This window comes from Gracilinanus agilis, chromosome 4 (genome assembly GCF_016433145.1).
Source record: "Gracilinanus agilis isolate LMUSP501 chromosome 4, AgileGrace, whole genome shotgun sequence".
In the NCBI taxonomy this organism is placed as follows: Eukaryota; Metazoa; Chordata; class Mammalia; order Didelphimorphia; family Didelphidae; genus Gracilinanus; species Gracilinanus agilis.
This window is the reverse complement of record NC_058133.1, coordinates 362,062,149-362,087,196: the sequence shown is the minus strand read 5'-3', so window position 1 is coordinate 362,087,196 and position 25,048 is coordinate 362,062,149. Positions and strand designations below refer to the sequence as shown.

At 38.0% G+C, this 25,048-nt stretch overlaps 1 protein-coding gene across 1 annotated transcript in view; it reads left to right on the top strand.

The window, feature by feature from the left end:
- The window catches only part of REV3L (REV3 like, DNA directed polymerase zeta catalytic subunit), a 274,157-nt gene extending 252,129 nt beyond the window's left edge, over positions 1 to 22,028 (top strand). Inside the window, exons 30-32 of the mRNA XM_044676720.1 lie at positions 620 to 866; positions 3,742 to 3,951; positions 20,940 to 22,028. Coding sequence (XP_044532655.1) covers positions 620 to 866; positions 3,742 to 3,951; positions 20,940 to 21,080 — 598 coding nt within the window. The 3' untranslated portion in view covers positions 21,081 to 22,028. The remainder of the gene's footprint in view (positions 1 to 619; positions 867 to 3,741; positions 3,952 to 20,939) is intronic.
- The last annotated feature ends 3,020 nt before the right edge of the window (positions 22,029 to 25,048 follow it).

The window sequence follows — 25,048 nt, the reverse complement described above, 5'->3', positions numbered from 1 at the left end:
TTTTACAAATAAGGAATCTGAAAATATAAAAAAGTGCCTCACCATAGATGTAGTAATTGGCAAAGCCAAAATTTGAACTAAGCCTTCCATTTCCTGACCAATGTGCTGTCTACTACATCACTGTTAGGCTTTAAAGAATACATGGGAATCCATCATCAGAGAGGGCATTTTAAGACTAGAGAACATTGTGATAAAAGGCATCTATGGTAGTACAATTTTGCTGGAGCATATAAATTATCTGGAAGAAAGAAATATAAAGTAATATAAAGGATGATAAAGTGAGGCCTTCCTTGAATATAGAACCAAAGAGTTTGAACATTATTCTATAGATATTAGGGAGCCATTGGAGGATTTTAAGCAAAGAAGCAATATGAACAATCTCTGCATAAGGAGTAAGTTCTAGTAAGAACTAAGTGATGTAAAGGAAATATAGCCCAAATTACTTCCAAGTTCATTGTGCAAATTCTTTGAAACAATTTTATTTCTGACTTAAGAAGCAGAACCAGCTGAGGTTTAGATTTCTAGGATGCCACAGCTTCACATTTTGCCATGTTGCTCTTATTTAAATTCAGTGCTTTTTGTGAGGTGGGTGTACACATTTGTGTATTCTTTTAAATAGGAAAATGCTTGCTTACGATCGACGTTCTGAGCCACGAGTGGGAGAACGGGTACCATATGTCATTGTGTATGGCCTGCCAGGGATCCCTCTAATCCAGTTGGTAAGGCGGCCAGTTGAAGTCCTACAAGACTCCAGCCTGAGGTTGAATGCAACCTATTATATTACAAAGCAGATCCTTCCACCCCTGGCAAGAATATTCTCACTCATTGGTATTGATGTCTTCAGTTGGTACCATGAGTTACCAAGGGTAAGTGTGTCAGTGTCTCATTTATGTGATACTACGAACCCCTTTCCAGGTTGTCTAGATGGCAGAATTTTTGTTAGAATAAAATAGTCACTGAATGGAGAATGAGGTATCTGTACATAAAATGTTTATCAGTAGAAAATATGAATATGGGAAATCTTGGACCTTTAAAATAGGCAAAATGCATTTTATTCATTGTAATGAAATGGCAAAAGGCCCACATGTAGCATAGGATTTTAGAAAAGTAAATGTAACATTATTTGGTGTAATCATTTAGAAGAACAAAATTTTAAACTTTCATAGCAGTTAGTTAATATAAGGCACTAGATAATTTATCCTAGGACTACAGTGGAGATTGATTTTTTTTATCTAAAAAATAAGACTATGTCAATTATTCCAAGCCATTTAGCTTAGAAAGTGTTTGTGAATTAACTGTACCTCTAAGACCCAGGACTCTATGAATCATTAGTGTGTATGAACTTAGATTATAGGAAATAGATGGAATAAAACAGGCTGATGATTAACCTAAATCTATGATGGCAGATCTATGGTACACATGCCAAAAAGGGCACACGGCGCTCTCTCTGTGGGCATGCCTGCAGTCTCCTGCCAGAGTTCATTACTAGAAAACCAGAGGGACTTTGGGCAGAGCTGTTCTCCTCCCCCTCTCCACGTATACCTGAGGACTTTACTCACTTCCTCCACCCCTCTTCCCAGCAGCCAATGGGAGTGCTTCCTCCCTCCCCTCTCTGGGGGAGTGGTGGGGGGGGGCATGGCACTTTGTCTAGGGGGTGGGGCCTAGCACTGCATCTCTAAAAGGTTTGCCATCACTGACCTAAATCACATTGCTTCTTTTAGTGCTTAGATTTTCAGCCTAAAATAACAACTATGAAAGTTTTATTTGGAGTTGTATGACAAGAAATTTGTAGTAGTCATCATCCATAATTTTACTAATCAGTAAGAGGATATATGGATGATTGCTTCAATTCAAATTGCTCTGGTGGATACTAATTTTTTAGCAGTTTTTGTTTCAAGTGTCTCACCATCATGCATGTAGAACCAGATGTCATTTGTGAAATGGAGACCTAAAACTTTGGTAAGATACCTAAAAAAATAGAAGGATATGAAGTAATAGTAGTCTAACAAACATTTTCAACCTTATGAAAAATAAAAGCAATGTTAATATATTAGATATTTAATTACAAGTAAACATAAAAATTATGATTTTGTTGAGCAATAACACAGTACTGCTAATTAAAATTTAATTATATTGCACTCATCCAATCATTATTTTAAAAATATAATGCATTAACCTTTTTCCTTCATTCCCTAAGAAGAAATCTGAAAATTATTTCAAACCCTCTACTAGTCTTATTTTCAGTGGCCCATCCTTTCTTATGCTTCTTTAAGTATCCAGGCAGTCCCATGTCTACCCTCAAAGTGGCTTTTGCCTTCATATCCCAACCAGAAAATTTAATTTAAGCCTATTTCAGTGGATCCATGAGGTCAAAGCTATTTTCTTCTTTTTTTGTTGCATCAATTACTTTTATTTTTTTTTGCCATGCAAAACACTCTTCCAATTGGTCATTGTTGTAAGAGCAAACTCATACATAACCAAAACCCCAAAATAAAACTATAAATACACTGATGTGAAAGAGGACTCCAACAGTTCTTTCTCTGCAGGTGAGCAGCATTCCTTGTCATTCATCTTTTAGGATTGTCCCAGATCATTGCATTGCTGAGAGTAGCCAAGTTTTCACAGATATTTTTGTCCAATATTGCTATTACTGTGTACAATGTTCTCCCAGTTCTATTTATTTTGCTCTGCATCTGTTCCTGCAGATCTTTCTAAAATCATTTTGCTTATCATTTCTTATAATAATACAGTAGTATTCCATCACCAACATGTACCACAATTTGTTCAGCCACTCCCCAATTTCCAATTGGGAATGGACATCCCCTTAATTTCCAATTCTTTACCACCACAAAAAGAACTGCTATAAATATTTTTGTACAAGTAGGTCCTTTCCCCATTTTTATTATCTCTTCAGGATGTAGACACAGTAGAGGCATTACAGGATCAATGTGTTCACAATTTTATAGCCCTTTGGGCATATTTCTAATTGCCCTCCAGAATTGCTGGATCAGTTGACAATTCCACCAACAATTAGTGTCCTAATTTTGCCACATTCCCTCCTACATTTAATTTGCACTTTCCTTTACTGCATATTGGCCAATCTGATAGGTGTGAGGTGGTACCTCACCATTGTTTTATTTTGCATTTCTCTAATCAAAGGCGATTTAGAACATTTTTTCATATGATTATTAATGGTTTTGATTTCTTCATCTAAAAAATTTCTTGTTCATGTCCTTTGATCATTTGTCAATTGGGGAATAAAGCTATTTTCTTAATAACACTAAGAAGTTTTTGTTTTTGAAAAGGTAAATACGGATAGCTATAAAAAAAAAAACATAAACAAAAGCTCTTTGGGATCCTCTAAGTTTTTTTTTTAAACCCTTACCTTCTGTCTTAGACTCAATACTGTATATTGGTTCTAAGGCAGAAGAGCAGTAAGTGCTAGGCAAATGGAGGTTAAGTGACTTGCTTAGGATCACATAGATAAGAACTGTCAGAGGTCAGATTTGAACCAAAGATCTTCCATCTCTGAGCTTGGCTCTCAATCCACTGAATAAAAGAGTGCAAAGGGATCCTGAGATCAAAAAGTTTAACTGCTAATCTAAAGAACTATAGTCTCTGGAGATTTATAGAACTTGCTCTTAACAAAACTTCGGTAAACTTGTGACTAGTATTAGAACTATTGGTCTCTCTAGTGAAACTGGTTGAGATGTATTCATTTCTGAATTTATCTGTTTCCAGATCCAGAAAGTCACCACCTCTGCCCACAGTGAACATGAAGGCCGGAAAGGCACCATCTCACAATATTTCACTACCTTACACTGTCCTGTGTGTGATGAACTGACTCAGCATGGGATCTGTAGTAAATGTAGGAGCCAACCACAGCATGTGGCAGTAGTTCTTAATCAAGAAATTCGAGAGTGGGAACGTCAACAAGAACAGCTGGTAAAGGTAACAGATCCGGAATCTTAAATAAGCATATTTTTCCATCACAGTTGAATAAACTCAGAAGCACAACAGTAAGTGCTAAGTGCTCCCAAGGAGCTTAAATTCTATACCGAATAAACAAGAACTTGGGATACATATACATAGAAAATTTGATACAAAGTGGAGTTATTTTCAATGGTAGGGCACATATCTCATATGAAGGCATAAGTCACATTGGATGACAGAATGGAAGAAGACATGAACATAACTTTAAAAAATGGAATAAATTGGCAACTTTGTGTTTATGGAATCTTAAAGATGGGCTAAAATATAAGTAGTAGTTTTACCTATTTTATAATTAGCAACCATTCTAATGAGATAGAAAATGGAATTAAATTAAGTCCTAGAACTTGGGCTAAAATTACACATAGCAGCATTAGAGTATATTGACACTAAAGAAAAATAGTTTTGCAACTACTCAACTACACCACAGCATCAAAATAATCTAAGAAAAAAGATCTGTTGCCTTCTCTAACTCAGCATGTGCATTACTAGACAGTTTTCCTGAGGAACTACATCAAGCAAAGGTCAGATTTCCAAAGAGAGCCTTCCAAAGTCCATAACTTGGAAAAGTAACATCAATAACAGAAGACAACAACAAAAAAATTTTTTAAATTAGAATCTGATAGAAAACTATCACAAATTTTAAGTGTCTTCATATGGTATTTACATTTAAAAAGTGGAATATTTTATATAGGGTTTGGATTTGAAAAGTTGTACTTTAAAGGCTAAGTTATTAATACTATAAAGTGGATAAATTTTAATCAGCCCAGAATAATATCAGGGCCATATTATGATGGATTCATAAATACAAATATAGAGTTTGTATTTTTTAATAGAAGCATTAGGGAAACACTGATGTTTCTTGAGAGGGAGAATGGCCAGCTCAGAGACCTAGAATTTGCGAATATCAGTTTGGCAGCTGTGGAGGTTGAATTGGAGAATAAAACATACAGACTCTGAGTAATTGTCTCAGCAACAGAATAGCTCTACATAAAGTAGTTTTTGATAGAAAATATGAATAAAGGAAAGTGAAAGTGTCTTTAAAATGAACAAAATGTGTTGAATTTGTTGCAAAATAGCATGATGTCAGAGGATCCTAGGCAGCAGGGGTTTGTGAAAAGGAAGACTTAATCTCTTTAATAACTTCAGAGAGACCAATAAGGATTGATTGGTCTCAATTAAAGTAGTTCAGAAGAGAGATAATGATGACTTGGACTAGGGGGGTAGTTATGTGAATAGGACACTATGGAGGCAAAAGCATCAAGAATAAGCAACCACTTCCTCATTAAATATGATGAGTTGGGGAGGAAGAAATAGTGATGAGACAGGAAGAGTCAGGGTTCCCTTCAGCCTTGTGAACCTGAATGAGTGGAAGGATATGAGCAAAAATAGAGAAGTTAAGAAATTAGGAAGAGAGGTGGAGCTTGGGGGGAGTGAGCTCCATTTTGGACATTTCTAAGTTTGAGATGCCTATGAGATGTCCCTATGGAGATTTCCATCTGGCAATTTGTGATGCTGAACTAGGTCAGGAAGAACATGAAAAGCTTGATGTATAGATTTGGGAACCATTTGCTTAGAGATGATTGAATCCATTAGAGCTGATGAGATCACTAAACAAGATTGTAGAAAAAGAAGAGGGCCAAGACAGTTCTGAGTTCATTCATGCATAGGGGATGGACATGGATAGAGATCCTGAAAAAGCAGATTAAGAAGAGTCAGACAACTGGGAAAAACAAGAATAATCCCAAAAACCCAGGAAGAAGAGAACATTCAAGAGGAGGAAATGATTCATACTATCAGACACTGCAGAGCGATAATGGAGGATGAGGACCCAGAAAAGACCATCAGATTTAGGAATTAATAATTCACTGGTAGTCTCAGAGGGAGGAATTTCAGTCCTGTGGTCAGGTTGGAAGCTAGACTGCAAGAAGTTTGAAGTATGTGAAGAAGTGGTAGCAATGAGTAAAAACAGTTTTTTCTAGGAATTTTCCTAAGAAAGAGGAGTGGACTATATTATGTGCTATCTTGAGGGGGTGGCAGAGTTGTAGTAGGAAGGAGCTAGGAAAAGAGAGGAGGAACAAGCTCCTGGACCAGATTGAATTAAGAGCACAGGAAAAGGAGAAGAACCCACTCTTCCTCCAAGACTGAGCAAAGGAGGAGGAAGGAAGATAGACAGGGGAGGGTGGGTGGAAGGCTGGGGAAAGGGAGAGGTGGGGTAGGGAGAGGTAGCAGGTAAAGAGTGAGCTCAGAAGGGAAGGGAGTAGCACAGCCCTGATGGGAAACGGGGAGGACACGGCCATTGTGAAAAGTGACCCAAGGAGGTAAAAGAATAGTGTGGCTGGACTTTCCAAGGAAGAACAGAATTGGGAAGCAGTAGTTTATAACCTATAATAACCTCATTTTTGTGACAAAATATAATGCAAGGTCTTGTGCTGCAGGAAGGCCGGGTGTGGAGGGGATGCAGGGGAGGAAGCAGATATGTAAAGATGTCAGAGTGTATGGATAAGACTTGAGTGGGAGGCCCAGCTGAGTTTAGATAACCTAAATTTGTCATGGACCCATTATTGTTGTTCTGTGACTTTGTTCAGCTGCCCATATGGAGAGGAGCAGAAAAGAGAGTGGGGACTGCAGAGGGGTGTAAGAGGGGAAACTAGATATTTAAGGTATGGTTGCCAGAAATCGGATTTACATGATTTCAAATTAAAATAGACCCAAGTCAGGATGACTTTTATGGAAATTTATTTACAATTAGAAAGGTTGAAGGTAGGGAAATAGAGAGAGAGAAACTCTGGCCCAGACCAGAGGCCCAGCAGAGGGGCACAGAGGTTAATTAAACAGGGCTTCTGGCCACAAGGCCTTTCACAATTAGAGAGGCAAGAGAGGCCTCCTTGAGGGTAGAGCCTCCAGAAACACCAAGGGAGGAGACAGAGAGTCAGCCTAACTTACCCACGTGACAATTCAGAGGGAAGTAGTCGGAGGTCTCAGCAGAGATCCTTCTACACCAAGTTCAAAATGCCAACTCACTCCCCAGGAAGTTACCATCATATTTAAAAGGTAGCATCTTTCATCACTTCCTGCATCCACCTCCAGTTTCAAGTGGACAAATGGCAGCCTTAACACTGTTTTGGACTGCCCAAAGGGCAGTCCCTTGTTCTTGATTTGTTACTTATTGTCACGTGTGGGTAACAGACCTTCCCCTCCACACTTAATTCTAAGTTGTGTAAGAAGGAGATTTTAGGTATTTTATAGATACATATTTAAAGTGTGGCCACCAGGAATCAACAATTCAGGTTGATTCTGTAATTAAATCAGACCCAAGTCAGCATCAAGTTAAGGCAGTTTATTTACAATTAGGAAGGTAAAGGTATGGGAATAAAGAGAAAGGGAGAGGCTAGTCCAGGCCTGCAGAGAGAAGGTTAAAAGGCTAAATAAATCAGGCTACAAGCCACAAGGCCTAACAACCAGATAGGCTAGTGCCTACTTAAGGCAGGGTTTGGAAGCGGCCCAGGTAGGCCAAGGAAGTCAGCCTAACTTACCCACGTGACAATACAGAGTAGAAGCGGTCTGTGGTCTCAGGAGCTCCTTCAGCACCAAGTTCAAGGTGGGAACTGCCCCAACAGGAAGTAACTAACATACTTGAAGAGATAGTGTCTTTTGTCACTTCCCGTGGGTCCACCTCTAATTCAAGTGGACAAATGGCAGTCTCTACATTGATTTGGACTGCCCAAAGGGCAGACCCTTGTTCTTGATTTGTTACTTATTGTCATGTGTGGGTAACTCATCTCCCCTCCCCATTAAGGGAGGTGAGGATTACATCATTTCTATGCCTAGAATGAGTAGGGTTTTGACTATGAATGGGCTGGAGTTAATTCCATTTACACAGTGGGGGGGGGGGGGGGGGGGTGACATTATTTCTGGTGGCTAGAGTCTAAATGATGAATGAGGATGAGCTAATTCCATTTACACAGGGGTAAGATTCAAAAAAGGTTTTGTGGTGAAAGGACAAGGACGCACAAGTTGCAAGGGGTGAGAAGAGTGTAAATTTGAACAGCTTAATTATAGCACTAATGTTTTGAAAATGAGGCAAGGGCAAGGGCAATGGATTGGGAAAGTAGCAAGGAGTAGTGATTGGAAGCTATGAGGACTAAGATTGTTCTTTGGAAAGGCAAGATGGATGCAGGGAGAGATAGAAAAAGGAGGTTATGTCCAGATTTTCATATTTCTGCATCATGGAGGTCAAATATTTGTGATGATAGGGTCAAGTGTGTAGCCATCCCTGTATGTGGCTGAGTGGAGCACAGATGAAGGTTTTGAGCATTGACTAGGTTTGATAAGTTGGGAAGCCAGAGCATTTGAGGGGACGTGAGATGTGACTGCAACTGGTGCTTGCCTGGAAATTCTGGGGCTCCTTTAGAAGAATGTGAAGTAGGGTTGAGTCAGGACATCACAACTGCTGTAATCAAATGCCATTGAGGATGTGCTTCCTCGCAGTGATATGGTCCAGAAAGCAACATTGTTTTTAATGCCTACATAACCATTTAGTCTAAAATTGTTTATCTGTCCCTATAGGCTTTTCTTGATTTGAAGTTTACAATTCCTTGAAAATGTAAAAAGCACTGTCACATGGAAGTTTAAACTCACATGTTTGATCTCACAGTAATCAGTCATTTTATGCTATGCCTTGTGGTAGCTGTCCAGCTCTCAAAGTAGAATTGCAGTCTCCACAGACTCTACAATATGCTTTAAGTTCATATTTAATGAAATGCAAAACCAAATTTGTTTTTTCTAGAGGACTTTCTATCTCAAAATACATTATAAAACAGTGTCAAAATGAGCAGCCATAGAGCCTTAAACAAATATCCTTCTTGACTAGGAACAATTCCCCTAAGAAAACTAGTGAAGATCAGAGGCAGTACAGGATCTCTTTCCAGTTCTTCTCACCTCCTGATATTATCTGTAAAGCCTACATGTGTAGCCTCTGATACCATGGCTTTTTGTTAGAATCCTCTTTCGGTGTTGAGTGCTACTTCTCATACCAATGGAAATACCACTGAAAAACAATATTGGAGATAAAAAACAAGGATGGTCAGGGGTCTTTAAAGGAGAGGGATTCCTTTAAAAGAAGAACATTAAAATGTGTGGTTGCCCCTGGCATAGATTTGAGTTAGATTGTGAGACTATGGTAGTAACCAATTTAAAATGTGAACTTTTTTAAGTCTTAACTGCACACTTTACTGCACTCTCCAGCAAGAATCTTAAAACTGAACATTCCACTGAATCCAGTGAAGCAGATTTTTAACTTATTTAATTTCATTTTAACTTATTTATCAAGGAAGCAGAGAGTTTAATTAAATCTTTATTGATTTGTTTTGGCCCCTAAGTGTAAAAACATAGAGCTAGCGTATAGGAATTATATATTTGGGAGTAAACTTGAGTCCCTAGGCAGTGCTCTAATGAGAGAAAAGGCTTTGTCATGGAACAGCTGTGCTCATATTTCAAACAGAACAGTGAAATGTTCATGTTTTCACAATCTTGCTTGTCAGCAGCAAAACAAAGAAGGCTTAAAAGAGACAGCCAGGCTGCTGCTGCTGATGATGCTTTGTGCCTTTCTATCAACTTAGAAGAAAGAGAATTCAGACTTTTGGCACCTACCTATCAAAAATTATTCAAATATAAGATTTTAGTCATGTTAAAGAAGATCCCTTCTCTACCTGTGCTTTTTAGGAGGAGAAAGGCTATTTTATTTAGAAAGGTCCTTTTATAACTACAAAATGGGATATTATTCAGGCCGTTAAAGTGGATTCTCTCCCAGGATAGTTCAGCTCACACATGTATACTTCTGCATATAGCTATAAAGTCCTGTGTATTCTATTGGCTCTCAGAGGTGAATTATCATTTGTGCTACCCAAAAGAGGAACTGGCCAATGCCCAAACTTATTGATAGTCATTAAAGGAAACTGTCATTCCTAAAGTATTTGTTTGGCATTTTCTGGCTTATGTGTAAATCTTCATAGTTGTAGAAGGACCTTCCTTCACGGAGTTAACACCATTAATATATTTTCCTAATTCCTATCTCTATAACCCTTTAAAGTGGTTTTCCTCACAAAAACATAGCCCTTATTTATTTAGTTTTTACTTGGGGGGGGGGTGTTTCATGTGATCATTCTCTTACAAAAATGAACAATATGGAAATATGTTTTGCATAATAATATGTGTATAACCCAGATCAAATTGCTTGCCAGCTAGAGTCTAGGAATGGGGAGGGAGACAATTTGGATCATATAACTTTGGAAAACTTATGTAGAAATTTGTTATTATGTTTAATTGGTAAAATGAAATGTCTTTATAATAAAAAAAAAATAGAGAGCCTTAGATATGAAATTAGAAGTAGAACTTAGTTCTCCTGATGTTCTTATCTAGTGATGTGTAAAATATTTTCTAAAATTGCTGTCCAAAATTAGAATGACTAACGTCAAAAAATGAAGTCAGGTCCTTCTCACTAAAGATCTTCCTGTAGAGGCTGGATGCTCATTTGGGATGGATGCTACACACTTAAACAGGAATCCCTTTGATGGGTTGAACTAGATGATCCTTGATTCAATTCAATTCAAAAATTCTGTGATTCTTTAATAGGTATATTCATACTATTCAAATTATTATTATTTTCTTAAAATTTCTGTTTTATTTATTTTCTTACATCACAGAAAAGGGGTATTATGAATATGTTTAAACATATGAATCCTTTTCCTCTTTGATTTCCTTGGGGGATAGCCTAATAACAGTATTGCTTGTCAAAGTATATGCACAGTTTAATAGCTTTTGGAGCATAGTTCCAAATCGCTTTTCAGAATGGTTAAACTGAAAAACTACCTCTTCATATCCTTTGATGATTTATCAATTGTGGAATGGTTCTTATTCATGTAAATTTGACTCAGTTCCCTAAATATTTTAGAAATGAAAATCTTTATTAGTGAAACTTGTTACAAAAAATCCCCCCCCCCTACAGTTTCCTGCTTTTCTTATGATTTATTCTGCATTGGTTTTTGTTAGTGCAAAGGCTTTTTGATTTTATATAACCAAAATTATCCATTTTACATCCAATGAACCTCTGTCTCCTGTTTGGAAATAAAATCTTTCCCTAGCCATAGATCTGACATAATTTCTTCTCTACTCCAGTAATTTGCTTATAATATTACTCTTTATGTCAAAATCATATACCTATTGAGCTTTTTTAAATATGTAGTGTGAGATCTTGGTCTATGTCTAATTTCTGTCTAATTTAAAACTTTCCAGTTTAGGTAGTCATTTTTATTATATTAGCTTGATGTACCCATAAGCAATTAATTTCTTTTTGTTGTTGTTGTTATTGTTATAATTTATTTGTTGATTTAGAGTATTTTTCCATGCTTACATGATTCGTGATTTTTCCTATCCCTCTTTTTCCTCTCCTCTCCCAGAGCTGGTTGGTAAACAGTTCCACTGGATTATATCATTGTTCATAACCTATCTTCCATATTATTCATATTTGCAATAGAGTGATCTTTTAATGCCAAAACCCCAATTTTATCTTCATCAAACCACATGATTAATCGTATCTTTTTCTTCTGCATTTCTGTTCCCACAATTCCTTTCTCTGAATGTGGATGTGGATGTCTTTCTCATAAGTTCCTCTGGATTGTCCTGGGTGATTGCATTGCTGCTAGTAGAAAAGTCTGTTACATTTGATTGTGCCATAATGTATTAGTCTCTATGTACAATGTTCTCCTCATTCTGCTCCTTTCACTCTGCATCAATTCCTAGAGGTCATTCCAGTTCACATGGAATTCCTCCAGTTCATTATTCCTTTCAGCACAATAGTATTCCATCACCATCAGATACCACAATTTATTCAGCCATTCCCCAATCGATGGACACCCCCTCGTTTCCCAATTTTTGGCCATCACAAAGAGTGTGGCTATATTTTTTTTATAAATCTTTTTCCTTGTTATCTCTTTGGAGTACAAAGCCAGCAGTGGTATGGCTGGGTCAAAGGGCAAGCATTCTTTTAAAGCCCTTAAGGCATAATTCCAAATTGCCTTCCAGAATGGTTGGACCAATTCACAACTCCACCAGCAGTGTATTAGTGTCCCAATTTTGCCACATCCCCTCCAATGTTAATCACTTTCTTTTATTGCCATATTGGCCAATCTGCTAGGTGTGAGTTGGTGCCTCAGAGTTGGTTTTGTTTGCATTTCTCCAATCAGGAGGGATTTAGAACATTTTTTCATGTGCTTATTGATAGTTTTGATTTCATCTTAATGAAAACTGCCTATTCATGTCCCTTGACCATTTGTCAATCGGGGGATAGCTTAATTTTTTTGTAAATTTGACTTAGTTCCTGATATATTTGGGAAATTAAACCTTTGTCGGTGAGTTTTGTTATAAAAATGTTCTCCCAGTTTGTTGCTTTCCTTCTAATTTTGGTTGCATTGGTTTTGTTTGTACAAAACCTTTTTAATTTGATGTAATCTAAATCATTTATTTTACATTTTGTAATGTTCTCTATCTCTTGCTTGTTCTTAAATTCCTTCCTTTCCCACAGATCTGACATATTCTATGTTCACCTAATTTATTCATGACTTTTTTCCCTATATTTAAGTCATTTACCCATTTTGAATTTATCTTGGTTTAGGGTGTGAGATGCTGATCTAGACCTAATTTTTCCTGTTCTGTTTTCCAATTTTCCCAGCAGTTTTTGTCAAATAGTGAGTTCTTGTCCCCAAAGCTGGGATCTTTAGGTTTATCAAACACGTAACTTGCTCAGGTCATTTACCACAAGTCTATTCCACTGATCCTCCCTTCCGTCTCTTCTCCAGTACCATATTGTTTTGATGACCACTGCTTTATAGTATAGTTTAAGATCTGGTGTTTCTAGGCCCCCATTCTTCACATTTTTTTCATTATTTCCCTTGATATTCTTGATCTTTTATTCTTCCAGATGAACTTTGTTATAATTTTTTCTAATTCTATAAAAAAGTTTTTTGGTATTTTGATTGGTATGTCACTGAATAAGTAAATTAATTTGGGTAGGATTTTCATTTTTATTATAATAGCTTGTCCTACCCATGAGCAATTAATATTTTTCCAACTATTTAGATCCAGTTCTAATTGTGTGAACATTTTTTTTTGTAGTTGTGAACATATAATTCCTACATTTGTCTTGTAGATAAATTCCTAAATATTTTATATTGTCTAATGTGATTTTAAATGGAGTTTCTCTTTCTAGCTCCTGCTGCTGAGTTTTGTTGGAAATATAGAAATGCTGATGATTTATGTGGGTTTATTTTATACCCTGCAACTTTGCTAACAATTAACTGAAAGACTAGTGGAAAATTAACAACTTAATTAAGCATTTAATTTCTGCAATTATTTCAATCTTTAGAATATTTTGTAATTATGTTCATATAGTTTCTATATATGCCTCGGAATGTAGACTCTCAACTATTTTATACTGTCTGTGGTTATTTTAAATGGAATTTCTATTTCTTCTTGCTGATGATGTGTGTGAATTTATTGTACATTCTGCAACTTTGCTGAAGTTGTTTTAGTTAGGACTCTCTCATCTGCAAAAAGTGATAGTTTTGTTTCCTCTTTTCCAATACTTATTACTTCAGTGTCTTTTTCTTATCTTTTGCTATAGCTAGCATTTCTAGTACAATAATGAATAGTAATGGTGATAATGGGCAACCTTCTTCACCCCTGATCTTATTGGAAAGGTTTCTAACTTATACCTGTTATTTTTTTTTTTTTATCCTGGGACTCCATTCTAGGAGCATAGGGCCACAACCAGTAGGCAATGGGACACACAGTCGCTCAGGGTCACCCAGCTGGGAAGTGTCTGAGCCCGGACTTGAACCTCGGCCCTTTCGTCTCTAGGCCTGGCTCTCAGTCCACTGAGCTAGCCCAGCTGCCCCTACTTTAGGTTGCAGTTTCTTTAGCAGATGTAGTTTTTACAGGGTGGGGTTGCTAGCCCCACACCCAACCCTCCTCTTTTTTTTTTCATTCGGGCTAGGGATCGTCCTTGGCCCAGGAGTGGTAAGGGTGGGCAGTAGGGGTCAAGTGACTTGCCCAAGGTCACACAGCTGGAAGTGTCCGAGGCCGGACTTGAACCTAGGACCTCCAGTCTCTAGGCCTGGCTCTCAATCCACTGAGCCACTCAGCTGCCCATATACCTGTTATAGAAAGTGCTTATTCGTGGTTTTAGACCAATACTACTTATTTTAAGGAATGCCTTTTTTATTCCTGTGCTTTTCTAACTTTTTTTTTTAATAGGAATGGGTGTTGTATTTTGCCAAAAGCTCTTTCAGCAACTGAAATAATCGCATGATTTTTCTTATTCAGATGATCAATTATGAATATAGTTTTCCTAATTTTGAACCAGCTCTGCATTCCTGATATAAATCTAGGCACCAGCCTAGAGTATTATCTTTGTGATACATTGATATAATTTCCTTGTTAGCATTTTTTCTGTAATTTTTTTATCTATCAAAATTGTATCTTTGTCATAGAAGGAAATTTAGCAGGGCTCCTATGTCTTGTTTGGTTATGAACTCTTCCCCTATCCATAGATCTGACAGATCATTTCTTCTCTGCTCTACTAATTTACTCATGATATTACACTTTGTATCAAAGTCATGCATTCATTTGGAGCTTATTATTGTATATGGTATGAGATCTTAGCCTGTGCCTAAATTCTGCCCAGATTACTTTCAAGTTTTCCCAACAATTATCAGATAGTGAGTTCTTACCCCAGTAGCAGGGATCTTTGGGTTTATCAAACACTGGATAAGGAGTATATACTAGAATTAATTGTCCTTTACTCGGTGGTACAGTTAACCTGGAAATCCATTTTCTTTAGGAAATTCGCTGATGGCTTATTCAATTTTTTTTCCTCAGATAGGATTACTTATGTATTCCATTTCCTCTTCTATTAATTTGAACAGTTTATATTGTCATAACTATTCATCCATTTCATTTAGATTGACAGTTTTATTGGCATATAATTAAGTAAAATAATTTCTAATCTTTATTCTTCATTAGTTATGAATTTGCCTTTTTCGTTTTTGATACTAGCAATTTGGTTTTTCTGTTGTTGTTTTTTTAAATCAAATTAGCCAGTAGTTTAACTATTTTATTGTTGTGTTTTGGTTTTTTTCAGTTGAATGTTGGTGTTTAGAGGTTTATAATTGCTAGTTTTCTAGGTTTTTTTAGTTGCATTTTCAATTTGTCAATCTGGTTTTTTTTTCTTTTTTATTGATGATTACCTATAGAGATATAATTTTCCATGAGGTACTGCTTTGGCAGGATCCAACAAATTTTTCTCATGTTGCATCATTGTTGTCATTATCTTCTCTACTGGAATTATTGATTTTTTTCGATTTTTTTCTTTGGCCTCATTCTTTAGGACTAGGTTGTGTAGTTTCCAATTAACTAATATAGTGCTTAGTCTGTGCCTGGAACTATGCTGAGTCCTTTACAATTATCTCATTTGGTCTTCAAAATGACTCTGGGAGGCTATTATTATTCCCACTTCACAGATAATGAAATTGAGACAAAGTTAAGTCACTTGCCCAGGGTCACCACTATTAAGAGTCTGAGGCTAGATTTTTAAGTTAGGTCTTGCATAGTCCGACACTCTATCTACTGCATCACCTTGCTACCTTGTTATTGTTTATCTATGCTTCAAAGACCCTTCACTAAAAATATTAACTACACACACATACTGCCTTTTGGTTCTAAAAAAGATACATTTAATACTTTTGCTTTTCAACATTTCTTTGTGAGATTTTTGTATCCAAGTACATAGTCAAATTTTGTAAAGACACTAGGCACATCTGAGAAAAAGATATACTCCTTTTTATTCCCATTCAATATTCTCCAGAAGTCTAGCATATTCAACTTTTCTAAAATTCTATTATCTTTCCTCAACTTCTTTATTATATGGTTAGATTTATTTAGGTCTGAAAGGGATAAATTGAAGTCCTGAACTAGTATAGTTTTACCATTTGCTCCTATAACTCATGTAACTTTTCCTATAATGATTTGGATTCTATGCCATTCAGTACGTATATTTTCAGTATTGCTATATTAATTCATTGTCTATGGTACATTTTAGCAAAATGTAGTTATCTCTTTTAATTTGGTTTTATTTTTGGTTGTGCTTTATCTGAGATCATTATGAATGCCATCCTTATAACAGATTCAAATCTACCCCCTTATTTTAAACTCTGTGAATATTTTTCTGTTTCAAGTATATTTCTTATGAACAATACATTATTAATAGATTCTGGTTTCTAATCCATTCTTCTATCCTCTTCCATTTTATTGGTGAGTTTGTTCTATTCACATTCAATTATGATGGCTAAGAGAGGGTATTTCCCTCCATCCTATTTTCTTATATTTCCCCTTCTCTTTATCACCCTTTGAGTTTGTTTTGCTTCTGACCACTGCCACCTTTAAATCTGCCTTCCCTCTTAACCCCACCTTCTTTTCACAACCCCATATTCTCTTTCCCTGTTGGGTAAGGCAAGTTTCTGAAATACCCCACTATGTATATGTTTATTTTTTCCTGTTTGAACCAACAAAAGTGAGGTTCAAATTATATATATGGATTATATAAACCAGTGGTTCCCAAACTTTTTTGGCCTACTTCTTTCTCCCTTTCCAGAAAAAATATTACTTACCCCCCCCCCTGAAATTAATTTTTTTTATTTTAATAGCAATTAATAGGAAAGATAAATGCACCTGTGGCCATCACCTCCTCCCTGGATCACTGCAGCACCCACCAGGGGGCAGTAGCGCCCACTTTGGGAATTAACGATATAAACTCTTCCTTATATGCCCCATTTATGTAAGACAGTTTTACCCTTCTTCCTTTCCCTTTTTCTCTCTCCCAATTCAATCCTCTTCTTCACCCTTCCATTCTTCTTTTGAAATCATCTCACTATAATAGAATCACTCAGGCCTTCTGTCTAATTAGACTCCCTCTATGAGTCCTAGTGATAATAAAGTTCTTCAGGGTTATGGCAAACAGTTTTTAATTTTATCTAGTCCCTGATTTCTCCCTTATATTTAGGATTCTCTTTAGTCCTGGGTTTGAATGTCTTTTTCTGTTCAGGTCTGGTCTTTTCATCAGGAATCCTTAATAGTCTTCTGTATCATTAATATATCTTTTTTCCCCTCAGTTTTGCTGGATAGATTAATCTTGACTATAATCTTTTTGCTTCCAAACTCTCATATCTAAAGCCTTCCATTCCATGATAGAAGTGGCCACTAAATCTTGTGTGATTCTAGTTCTGGTTTCTCAATATTTGAATTCTTTCTTTCTAGCTGCTTGTAGTATTCTTTCCTTTACTTGAGAGTTCTGGATTTGGGCCACAATATTCTTTTTTCAGATACTCTGAAACTTGAATACTAATACAAGTTCTGCATACAAAAATGGCTATGTAATGTAGACCAAATCATATAATTTCACTGGATTTCAGACTCCAAATCTGTAAAAATGTTCTAACTTCCTTTTAGGTCTCAAATCAAATCCCCACTTCTTCAGGAGGCCTTTTCCAGTTTTTCTCATTCCCCTCCATTCCCCACAATTGCTAGTTAAGTCAGTAGTTCTGAAATATCTTTCACCAGATTTTTGGAAAAAAATGTATTTGTCCATTCACTGACATTCTGCAAATAGCAATCTCTTTGAAAGTTTTCAGAAGAATGAATATTTTAGATAATCAGAAGTTTTACTTTATAAGGAGCCTATTAATACATGGAAGAATTGTCAGCCTTCTTATATTCAACTTAAACCCAGGAGAGACTTGATGTGGTGGCCCTAGCCAGAGCAGACATTGGAGAGCATTTCCAAAAGAGACTAGTTTCATTACTAGAGATATTCATAAAGGAATTCTCTGACAAAGAGGACTTGAGAACTTCAGTTTTCTGATGCTGTTTCATAAGTAATAGCTAACCACCTCATGTCATATCTGTTTAAAATGCCAAATTCATGATCCAACCATTCTGGAGGGCAATTTTGAATTATGCCCAAAGGGCTTTAAAAGAATGCCTGCCCTTTGATGCAGCCATACCACTTCTGGACTTGCACCCCAAAGAGATAATAGGGGGGAAAGACTTGTACAAAAATATTTATAGCCGCACTCTTTATGGTGGCAAAAAAAGTTGGAAAATGAGAGGATGCCCTTTGATTGGGGAATGGCTGAACAAATTGTGGTATCTGTTGGTGATGGAATACTATTATACTCAAAGTAATAATGAACTGGAGGAATTCCATGTGAACTGGAAAGACTTCCAGGAATTGATGCAGAGTGAAAGGAGAACCTTATACACAGAGATGGATACACTGGGGTACAATCGAATATAATGGACTTCTGTACTAGCAGCAATGCAATGATCTGGGACAATTCTGAGGGACTTATGAGAAAGAATGCTATCCACATCCAAAGAAAGAACTGTAGGAGCAGAAACACAGAAGAAAGACACATGGTGATCACATGGGTTGATGGAGATATGATCGTTCTATTGCAAATATGAATAACATGGAAATAGGTTTTGAACAGTGATACACATATAACCCAGTGGAACTGCTTCTTAGTTCCGGGATGGGGAAGAGAAGAGGGAAGGGAAAGAACTTGAATCATGTAACCATGAAAAAACATTCTAAATTAAATAAATAAAATGCCAAATTCATCCTTTAAAAAAATAAATAAAGATGCTCTCTGATATTTTCACCGTCTTAAGAAAAATGGTCTAACATTAGACAATGTTGGTACCAAATTATTAAAATTAAATCCACCAAGGGTCGAGTGCATCTATATTAAGTATCTACTGTCTATCAGGCACTCTGCTAGATGCTGAGGATACAAAGACAAAAATGAAATCATTCCCCCCTTCAATAAGTTTACATAGTAGAGGAGGAAACAATATATACCCTTAACAAGGTAATTTTGGAGAGGAGGCACAAGCTGCTGGGGAATCAAAAAGCGGACTTCCCAAAGAGAAAAACCTGTGAACTGAGAGAACAAGGTGCTCTACGGAGGAATTCATTCCAGGCCTGGGGAGATAGATGATAGATCATGGAGATGAGGTGAGAACGTGTCATGGGTATGGAACAGCAGGAAAGCCTGCTTAGTTGAACCAAGAGCATGTGAAGGGGAAATTGGTTAAAGCACACATTCTTTGTGTTAACATTCTGCAAACTACAAAAGTAGAAAGTAGTTTTCCTGTTGGTTAATCATTTTTAGCATATGTACCTTGAGGGGCGGGGGCCTTCCATAGGTTAGAAGCATTTTGAGCAAAATAAGTGTCAATGATTTTTTTAATGCTGTGCAGTACAATAATTTGAAGATTTTGAATCAAGAAAGAATTTGTTCAGTTAAGTCTACATACTATGGATAGTCTTTAGCATGGTTGACCCTATGTAGTTTCTTCTGGTATATCGACTTTTCTTATCCATCCCTTTGCTTATTCAAGTTGTATAAAAATCCCCACTTACTTTTTGAAGCACATCTTTTTTTCTGCCCTTCATCTATCACTAGAGGAAGTCCGGAAACCCCCTCGTAAGATACACCCTGCAGTATCCCCCGCGCCCTTCCGCTGTCCGTGGATACGCTTGTGTATTTTGGTTGTTTACGCTCTCCCTCCGTCAGACGGCCGGGCTGTACCAGCTACCGCGCGTCTGCCTGTGCTGAAGACTGAGTACGCGAAGCTGGAAATGAGTAGAACGCGGCAGGGCTCTGTCGCAGCATGGCGGGGGGCGCAGTGCTCTGGCGGCGGCCTGGCGGCTGCAGAGACACTCTGGTTTTTCCCTTGCTGGCTCGCTGGCTCTCTTCCCCGACGGTGCCTGCAGACCATGCTGGCTTCCGCCTCTCTCGGGGTCTTTATTTTTGTGCCGAGCAGCCCTGTTTTTACAGCATTTGCCAGACGAGAGGATGCTCTTATTTCTGGTTTTAACGAACTGAAATGACTGACACGAAGTCTTTTGGCTTCACGTTCGTTGTCGTCGTGTTTCTGGTATAGTGTCCCGTGCTCCGCGTGTGGTAGATAAAGTCCAGCTCCACCGCGGCGGGGTAGAGCCTGAGGAGGCCGCCCACGTGAAGGAGAGCCCCGTGGAGACGGGAAAGGTGGCGTGGGGTGAGAAAACCTCCTCCTCCTTTCTTGTATGGCACCGTAGAAAGAAAGATCAGAGGCCGCCTGGGTGAGGGTGCCAGCTCTGCTGCTCTCTGGGCAGCCTTGACAATGACCCCCAAAGCCTCCGGCTGTGTCTGCCCTGGGGGTAGGAAGAGGCTTTCAAAGGGCACCGGAGCAGCCTTCCAGACAGCATGCCTGGAGGTGGTCTCCCGCACACGTTGCCCTTTAGGAATAGGAATTAGGTCTTCAACATGGCCAGGAACAGACACAGAACGTTCAAACTGCAAGTCATTCAGCGAACCTTCATTAAGTGCTTTCCATGTACCAGGGATACAAAAAAAGAGGCAGAAACACAGTTCCAGCCCCTGAGGAGCTCCCTCTGTAGCAGGGCAGCGGGCCCCCAGAGCCAGACAACCCCTGGGGAACTCGGCTTGGCGCCTTCACCCACTCGTGACGCTGAATGGCTTTATCCTGGGAGTCGTATGTAACAAGAGGATGCTGCTGCTTAAGGGGGGATATTAGTGCATAGAAGCTCTCGTTTCTACTTAGATCAGGAACAGACTGACTCGAGAGGAAATGTGGGTCTCTCAATTTCAGGGACCTCCATGACGTTGGTAAGAGGCAGGCCAGGCCCAGGGCAGGATTCCTGGTGCATCACACAGGCACCAGCTTGTGAGACAGCAACAGGCTTAGAATGGAAACTTCCTGGGTTTTACATTTACGGTCTGTGTATTTAAACTGTTCTCCTTCTTTACGTGGATTTTCCTCACTTTCAGATATGCAAGAACTGTACAGGCTGCTGGGACCGACAGATCCAGTGTGTCTCCTTGAACTGCCCGATACTTTTCAAACTCTCCAGAGTGAGCCGAGAATTGTCCAAGGCGCCCTATCTCCGCCAATTGCTAGACCAGTTTTAAACAATCAATGTTACAGGATTCCAGGTGCTAATTTTTTCATTGTTTACCACTGAGCTGTCGTGCATGGTGCTTTTCCAACTTTCATCAAGTGAAGGACTTGTCATTGTCTGAAGAATACAAAGCCCTTTATGCTAAAGATTATACTTGTGGATCTCTGAATAGCTCATTTCTTAAGATGTATAAATTCCTCCTCCTTTCACCTTTTTAACATTCTGTTTTATATTGCAGATGTTGAATTAGCTCCAGTATGTTTGTGTAACATCTTGTAAATCCATTGACTATGTCACGTTTACTTCCTTGTGGAAGGAGCACTGAAAACCTCTTTAAAGAAAAACCATTAGTGTGTTTTCCTTGAAATGTCAGTATCAAAACATGTGTTACCTATAGATATATTATCCATTCACTTTATAATTTTGACTGCGAAATATTTTGTAAATACACTTTTTTACTTTTCAAACAACTGAGTAAAGATAATGTGCAATGAATTTTATACAGATAATTTTAAAGTTGTTTGGTATATTTCCTCTAGGTTTTGCTCGACTCAAAGTAGATTTGTTATTTTGATCAAACTGTGCAAACAATAGTACCATGTGTAGCATTTTGAAACATTATTTTCTAAAAATTGCTGTCTTGCTTTAGCTATTAATGGGGCATTGTGAGGAACTGTGCAAAGACATTTTTGTTACAAACCTGTGGGCCTGTTGCAATACTTTAAATATAAGAAATTTTATTCCATTTTTTGCTTGTTTTGTATAGACATTTCTATTGCTTCTAAATATGCTTAAAATATTTTCTTTCCTTATGTACAGTACAGTTAATCTTATTTGCCATCATCTTGAACATAAAATGTGTATTTAGAATATTTGTATAACTATAAAATGGAAAAAGGAATTATGTGGTCAGTGCATCGTTTTCTAAACTGGAAATCATTTTGTTTTAAAAGTTAATAATGGAAACCATATTAAAATTGAATAAAATATGGAATGTAGTCATGTGATTTTTTTAAGCTGGCAGTATATGGTATTTGTGAATTTTTAAATCTCAAATTGGCTCAATTTTATCCTTTAATCACAAAATTTAAGAGTTGGAAGGAGACCTCAATAGTCATCTAAAACAACCCATAAACAAAGGAATCACTAGTGACTCAGCATACCTGTCATATGGTCCTCCAGCTTCTGCTTGAAGATTTCCAACAAAGGAACCCACAACCTCTCCAGGCAGGCCTTCCATGTTTATAGCTCTTGTTAAGAAACTAGGAACATTTCCCTGACGTCAGTTTTCTGAAATAAGAAGAAAAGAAGAAAAATTGATGTATCTCCCACTATGAGCAGCATTAAATTTTATTTGTCCTGGCCACAAATTTTTTTTAGTTGGTTAAAGTTGCTGTAGAAAAAATTTTACAACCCAGTTTTTTATAAGTGTTCCTCAGTACTGAGTTAATATGCTAATTAACTATGGCTTCATTATACATGAAAGGAAAAATAATCATAATGCAACAGTTGTTGGTTTTGACCCAAATAGGGCACAACTGCCTAGATTCTAAGGCTCATGCCGAAGATAAATATAAGTATACCCTGGTTTTCCTTTGAAAGTCCTGGCTGACTTTTAGTTATAGAGAACCAAGTACTCCACTACGCCTTGCAAAATGCCACTTGGTGTAATGACATTTTGCAATGCAATATGAAAAGCAAAATGACTGACAGTTAGCTGTTTAGAACTTGGAATGAGCTGAGCTTGGCAGAGGCTAGCAGGTGCAAATTCAGTTGATGGGAGAGTATAAAAGGAGGATTTGAACTGAGACAGAGATCTCAATTTTGAGAGAGGGATTGGTGTGGGAGGTCTTAGTTGGGCTTGGTCAACCTAAGATACCAGCTCTGATCACTTCCATAGTCTCACCCTATACTGGACATTCCGATTTAATTCACTCATCAAGAAGAAGAAACACCATTTACTATCAAATAACCTGATTCAGGTTGAAGCAGTCTGGCTCTGCCAGGCCGTTTGGCCGGCAAACTAGCCATTGACAACTGACAAGCTGAATACTCTGATTACCTTCCATTCATATACCATCTTTGTCATCAATAGCTTTCACCAAGGATCCCCTGTACCCCTCTTCCCCATCATTTCCCTGCTTCCCTCCCCAAGCCTGTTGTTATTAAATCTTTATACTCACCTAAAGTGAATGTCATCTTTGCCCTAGAGATGAGTGAATATATCCTTGGGTATCTGAGGGAAGAGGAGATTTATTTCAACTGTAGAAAGGTTTGAATAAGTTAATCAGCGTTATCCATATTGAGCCGGGATAGACAGTTAGAAATAGCTGCATGTTCTTAACCCCAGATTCTTCACTCGACTATCTGTCCTGGGACACTGTTATACTGAAGTTGGGTGCAGCAGATTCACTACAAATATTCCTGTGGAGTCCTTGGTGTTTCACTACCACAACTTGTGTGTTAGTGTTACACTTGGGAATCTCCCACATTCACTCAGCATCAGCTCCTCATAACACCAGGATACATATAACATCGGCAAAACCAAATATATTAAATAAATATACTCTAATGCTGAATTCTTCCCTGATATCTTAGGAAAATTATTGTACATTATATTAGAGATCAGCAGACATTTAAAGCCATAACTAACCCCAATCATTGTGCTCCACAAAGGACAGAATTCAAAGGAAGACATTTAATAAAATGGCATTGCAAAATGACAAAACATCCCCCGTACACACAGAGACATGCTCTCCCACAGGTTCGCACACTACTGAAGGAATAAACATAAAGCCTGTGGGTCCAGAGAATAAGTGTCGAAAGGCACATGTAACAGGAAATACCTGTGTCCAAAAAACTTGCATGGCCAAGACATCTTACAGCTCCAGCGCTTGCAAGATCCTGCCGTCCTATAACCATGCCAGCATCTCCTCTCAACCGTCTCTCTTTGCAAATGTTTTCAGTTGTAATATGGCTTCTTCCCCAAAGATAAAAGGAGCCTGCCTGCTCCTATTCTTTGTACTTGCTGGGCTAGCCGTAGCCCTTGTAGCACTGGCTCATGAGTACCTATTCTTCCAAGGATGAAATAAAAGAACCTTTGACACACTGATGCCAAGTTCAAGCCGTTGTTCTTCTCAAGGTGGTTGTTCCTCTCAAAAGCCAATGCTAAAAACTCCAAGCCACATAGTGGTTAAATTTAACAATTCAATTCAGAAACAAGTTATGAAAGCAATCCAGAGAAAGACCTTCAAATCCAAAGGAATTGGAAATTCAAATAACAAAAGCCTACTGAAAACAGGAGGAAAGAGAATAAAATATATGCCGGAAGAGATGCAGCACAGGGTGAATTACCCTGCAAATTTGAGCTCAACCATAAATGAAAAAAAAAAAAAAAAAAGGAAGGATGTCCAGTAATAAAGACAAGTTTAGGGGGCAGCTGGGTAGCTCAGTGGATTGAGAGTCAGGCCTAGAGAGGTCCTAGGTTCAAATCTGGCCTCAGACTCGTCTCAGCTGTGTGACCCTGGGCAAGCCACTTGACCCCCATTGCCCATCCTTACCACTCTTCCACCTAGGAGCCAATACACAGAAGTTAAGGGTTGAAAGAAAGAAGGAAGGAAGGGAAGGAAGGAAGGAAGGAAGGGAAGGAGAGAAGGAAGGAAGGAAGGAAGGAAGGGAAGGAGAGAAGGAAGGAAGGAAGGAAGGAAGGAAGGAAGGAAGGAAGGAAGGAAGGAAGGAATGCTTCACTCGACTATCTGTCCTGGGACACTGTTATACTGAAGTTGGGTGCAGCAAATTCACTACAAATATTCCTGTGGAGTCCTTTGTGTTTCACTACCACAACTTGTGTGTTAGGGTTACACTTGGGAATCTCCCATATTCACTCAGCTTCAGCTCCTCATAACGCGAAGGAAGGAAGGAAGGAAGGAAGGAAGGAAGGAAGGAAGGAAGGAAGGAAGGAAGGAAGGAAGGAAGGAA